The sequence below is a fragment of the Wyeomyia smithii genome, chromosome 2, assembly GCF_029784165.1.
Source record: "Wyeomyia smithii strain HCP4-BCI-WySm-NY-G18 chromosome 2, ASM2978416v1, whole genome shotgun sequence".
Taxonomy (NCBI): Eukaryota; Metazoa; Arthropoda; class Insecta; order Diptera; family Culicidae; genus Wyeomyia; species Wyeomyia smithii.
The window spans coordinates 208,088,002-208,093,689 of NC_073695.1; the positions used below are offsets into that span (position 1 = coordinate 208,088,002).

The window sequence follows — 5,688 nt, forward strand, 5'->3', positions numbered from 1 at the left end:
GAAATACCCTGGCGTAACGACCAAAGAACCGCCTCCCACTCCGTGGTGGGACAAAAAGTGCTCCGATGCCTACACGCAAAGATCCGACGCGTATCTGACCTTCCGGGATACAGACGATTCCGACGACTTTAAACGTTATTCGGAGCTTGATACCAAGTTTAAAAGCCTGACTAAGGCAAAGAAACGCGGATGTTGGCGTCGGTTCGTAAACGAGACGTCGAGGGAGACATCAATGAGCACTCTTTGGAACACAGCCCGAAGAATGCGGAATCGCATAACGGTCAACGAAAGCGAGGAGTCTTCAAGTAGGTGGATATTTGATTTTGCCAGGAAAGTATGTCCGGACTCTGTTCCTGCGCAAAACCTTGTTCGCGATACGTCTCCGGGCCACGACGCGATAGAATCACCTTTTATGATGGCAGAATTTTCAGTTGCCCTCCTGTCCTGTAACAATAACGCGCCTGGGTTAGATAGAATCAAATTCAACTTGTTGAAGAATCTACCCGGCAATGCCAAGAGACGCTTGTTGAACTTGTTCAATAAGTTCCTGGTGCAAAACATTGTACCGCAGGATTGGAGGCAAGTGAAGTTGATCGCCATCCAAAAACCAGGGAAACCAGCTTCTGATCACAACTCTTATAGGCCGATTGCAATGCTATCCTGTATCCGGAAATTGATGGAAAAAATGATACTCCGTCGCTTAGACCACTGGGTCGAATCAAATGGTCTGCTATCAGATACACAGTTTGGCTTCCGCCGTGCCAAAGGGACGAATGATTGTCTTGCGTTGCTTTCAACAGATATTCAGCTGGCGTATGCTCGCAAAGAACAAATGGCGTCTGCGTTCTTGGATATTAAGGGGGCTTTTGATTCCGTTTCTATTGACATTCTTTCGGGCAAACTTCACCGACAAGATTTTCTCCAATTTTAAACAATTTTTTGCACAATTTGTTGTCCGAAAAGCATGTGCATTTTACGCATGGTGATTTGGCAACTTTTCGAATTAGCTACATGGGTCTTCCCCAAAGCTCATGTTTAAGCCCCCTTCTTTACAATTTTTATGTAAATGACATCGACGAATGTCTGGCAAATTCATGCACGATAAGACAACTTGCCGACGACAGCGTGGTCTCTGTTACAGGAGCCAAAGCTGCCGATTTGCAAGGACCATTGCAAGACACCTTGGACAATTTGTCTGCTTGGGCTCTACAGCTAGGTATCGAATTCTCTCCGGAGAAGACTGAGATAGTAGTTTTTTCTAGGAAGCATGAGCCTGCTCAGCTCCAAGCACAATTAATGGGTAAAACGATCTCTCAGGTTTTGGTGCATAAGTATCTTGGTGTCTGGTTCGACTCTAAGGGCACCTGGGGTTGCCATGTTAGGTATCTGATGAAGAAAAGTCAGCAAAGAGTAAATTTTCTTCGTACAATAACCGGATCATGGTGGGGAGCCCACCCAGGAGACCTTATAAGGCTTTACCAAACAACGATATTGTCTGTAATTGAGTATGGGTGTTTCTGCTTCCGCTCCGCAGCAAACACACATTTGATCAAACTGGAGCGAATACAATATCATTGTTTGCGTATCGCCTTAGGTTACATGCAATCGACCCATACGATGAGTTTGGAGGTCTTAGCCGGAGTTCTACCGTTGAAAAACCGCTTCTGGAGCCTGTCTTCTCGTATTCTTATCAAATGTGAGGTCTTGAACCGTCCTGTGATTGAAAATTTTGAAAAGTTAATCGAACTTAATTCTCAAACCCGTTTTATGACATTGTATTTCAATCACATGTCCCAAAATATTAACCCTTCTTTGAATATTCCAAATCGTGTCAACTTATCAAATACTTCTGATTCTACTATGTTTTTCGATACATCCATGATAGAAGAAACTCGTGGAATCCCAGATCATTTACGCGTGCAGCAGATCCCCAAAAATTTTTCCAATAAATATCGAAACATCAACTGCGACAATATGTTCTACACTGACGGATCACTTCTCGATGGGTCCACTGGCTTCGGTATCTTCAATAACAATTTAACCGTCTCCCATAAGCTCGATAATCCTGTTTCTGTTTACGTCGCAGAATTAGCTGCTATTCAGTATACCCTAGGGATTATCGAAAAAATGCCCACAGACCATTATTTCATCTTTACGGACAGTCTCAGTTCCATTGAGGCTCTCCGATCGATGAAAGATGTTAAGCACTCTCCGTATTTCCTGTGGAAAATACGGGAACATCTGAGTACTTTATCCGAAAAATCGTTTCAGATTACCTTAGCGTGGGTCCCTTCTCACTGCTCGATACCGGGTAATGAGAAAGCGGACTCTTTGGCCAAGGTGGGCGCAACAAACGGTGATATTTATGAAAGACCAATTGCTTTTAATGAATTTTTCTCACTTGTACGTCAGAATACGATCATCAGTTGGCAAAATTCTTGGACCAGAGGGGAACTGGGAGGTGGTTACATTCCATTATACCCAAGGTATCGACGAATCCGTGGTTCAAGGGGTTGGATGTAGGTCGAGATATCATTTTCGTGATGTCTCGGCTTATGTCCAATCACTATAGATTTGATGCGCATCTCCGTCGTATTGGGCTCGGGGAAAGTGGTATCTGTGCCTGTGGTGAAGGTTATCACGACATAGAGCACGTTGTTTGGTCATGCCCTGTACACCGTGACGCCAGGTCTAAATTAATAACTTCCCTCCGGGCCGAGGGTAGAGAACCAGCTGTCCTTGTTCGTGATGTCTTGGCGAGTCGCGACCTACCCTACATGTCCCTTATATACATTTTCCTGAAATCCATCCATGACAAGTCTAGTCCCATTCCTTTCCACCCACATTCAACAAAACGGCAAGAACACATCGTAGACCTCGATTTTGGAACCAGCAATTGAACCCCACACGAACTCGCCAGGAAAACCCGAGGCCTTTCTTTATATCTTGGCTCAGCGGCACACACCATATGGCAACTTGAACACCAGCGAACAACAACAACGAACCAAAACCAGCAACTAGACCCCGCACAATACCCTCAGAACCCGAGGATTACAAGCCCCTGTCCCAGCTTATGACACCGTGGCTTAGCAGAACAAATCCATACATGCTGCATATTCATTCGATGATCATCAGACGACCATTCAACTACAAAACACTGTCACATAAAAACGCGACGCGCTAACGGACACAACACTTATTGTTCTTACAAACGTAAAAGGACAACAAAAAATTACCTTTTAAGTCGACCGGTTTCGGTCCCCGTGTGGACCATTTACTGGACAATGCCCAACTGATGACATATAGAAAATTGCACAGCTTCATACTGGTACAGTACACGTCGGAAAGGGGGGTGGTGTTAAATTATCTTCTGTTTCGTCGATTGGAATAAGGCAGAAGTTATTGGGGCATCATCTTCGTTCATCAGTGGCTTTTCAGCAGTCTCGATGAACATAGATTCCCAAGCGTTCAAATGTGAAGGTTTGCTGACACATTTTTTCAGTTTTTCGTTATCCCAGTCTATCACATGGTTGTTCTCCTTAGAATGGACGGCCACGCTGGATTCGTTGGGTCTATCGTTGTCAACAGCGTTTTTATGTTCCTTTAATCGGACTTTAAATTTCCTGCGGGTTTGGCCAATGTATATTGCAGGGCAACTTTTACATGGGATCTCGTAGATGCCTGACATTTCATCCCTCGGAATTTTATCTTTCAAAGAACATAAGAGGTCCTTCAGCGTATGATTACTCTTATACGCTGTCCAAAATCCATGTTGCTTCAGATCGTTTTGAATTGTGTTGGTCAGTTTTGGAAAGAATGTTGTAGCGTTTCGTCGATGTCTTTTCCTTTCATGTTTCCGGAGAATTTTGTTCACGAACTCTTCATCGTAACCATTTAAATAGGCCGCTTCATGGATTTTCTTCCTTTCTGCTTTGAAATCCTCTTTCTCCATCGGTATGCTGTATAACCGATGTGCCATCGAATGAAACTCGGCTTGTTTTTGGGAGCCGTAGTGGTTAGAATCGCATGTGATGTACCGGTTGGTTGACGTCGGTTTTCGGTAAACGCTGAACTTTACGGAATTGTCCTCTTTTCTGGTAATAGTTAAGTCCAGGAAAGGGAGTTTTCCTTCCGACTCTTTCTCCACCGTGAACTTTATTGAAGTATGTTTGGAGTTCAACAACTCAAGTGTTTGTGCTAGCTGTCGTTCTTTCACAGTGGCAAAAATATCGTCAACATACCTCCACCAAACACGAGGGAAAAGTCTCTCTTTTTCTAAATCCACTTCAAAATCGCTCATGAACACATTAGCCAAAAGGGGTGACAGTTTATCACCCATGCTGAGTCCAAAGGTTTGCTTATAGAACTTACCTCTAAACGTAAAGAAGTTCTGATTCATGCAAACCTCTGCCACGGCAAGGTAGGCCTCGACGTGGTTTGGTGGTACTCGGTAGCGTTCCAGGTGTCTTCGCAAACTGCAGAGGGCGTCAGTGACAGGGACGTTTGGAAAAAGTGAAGTAACATCAAACGACACTAATATTTCACCTCGTCGCAACACCAAGCCCTTCAATTTTTCCACCGAATCAACGGAATTATTCACACTTTTCCCGTGAATCACCGGGTACCGTTTCATTTCGTCAACTAGCCATGCTGCCATTTTCTCTGTCGGTGTGCAAATGTTGGAGCAGATAGGCCTCATTGCCACCGGATTTTTGTGGATCTTCGGGAGGCAATATAATGAAGCCACTTTCGAGTTCAGAACATAAAACTTTCTCTCAAGTTTAGTTTCTCCCATCAAATGGGCTACTTTTTGCCGTGCTCTATTAGCCTCCTCGATCAAGTTGTTGATTGAATAATACATGCTAGTTTTAAGATAGACTTAATTTCAGCTCGTAGTCGGCAGCGAGGATAAAAAATTTGCTTATAGATTTAAGGTCATCCGATATAATTGGCGCCGTTAAACATTGAATTGTATTTGTGCCGTGTCAAATAAATGATTTGTGAAGAAAAAAAAAATGGCGTATTTCAAAAATTTGACTTCCTGCTTTTGAGTATCAAGCCGATTCAGGAAACTTCATATTGGGTAGTGATTAGCCATTTTTCCAGAAACCGGAAGCGGCCATCTTGAATTTAAAAATGTTGTTTGGAGTGATATCCGGCCGTTGTAAATCAACCCGATTCCGAAAATACTTATCTTAGGCGGTATCTAGCCATTCCAAGCTGTATTCGGGAATCTGGTAATCGCCATCTTGAATTTCGAAATAGTGTCCGGGGTCGGGTTTTGGCATCTGGGTATCATTTTGGAAATTCGATAAATTTTCCATTAAAAATGTACATTAACTGTATAAACTTCAAAAAAAAAATGTGAAAAAAAGACATATCAAATCAAAAATAAATTTTGAGCCGAAAATTAGGATATGTCGAATAAATAGCAAAGCCTTGGGATGCTACATTCCGATTCGGAACTTGACCTGCTATTTCTTTTACTCACAGACTTCGCAGCCAACTGTTTAGTTTACAGGACAATTGCGGGTCTAGCGCTACGATCCTACTGACACCAACAGTCTCTCCTGAGCCGAGACTCGAACATAGGACAACTGGCTTGTTAGGCCAGCGTCGTTGAGGTACGACCAGCTAAGAGATTTCAAATAAATAAGGATAATGTAAAATTTAAAAAAAGTGACACTC

The 5,688-nt window shown here is 43.2% G+C and overlaps 1 protein-coding gene across 1 annotated transcript; it reads right to left on the bottom strand.

The window, feature by feature from the left end:
• Positions 1-3,358: 3,358 nt before the first annotated feature.
• On the bottom strand, positions 3,359-4,861 carry LOC129720373 (uncharacterized). Its single transcript, XM_055671835.1, has one exon. It carries the CDS (start codon positions 4,859-4,861, stop codon positions 3,359-3,361), a length of 1,503 nt encoding a protein of 500 aa, XP_055527810.1.
• Positions 4,862-5,688: the final 827 nt, after the last annotated feature.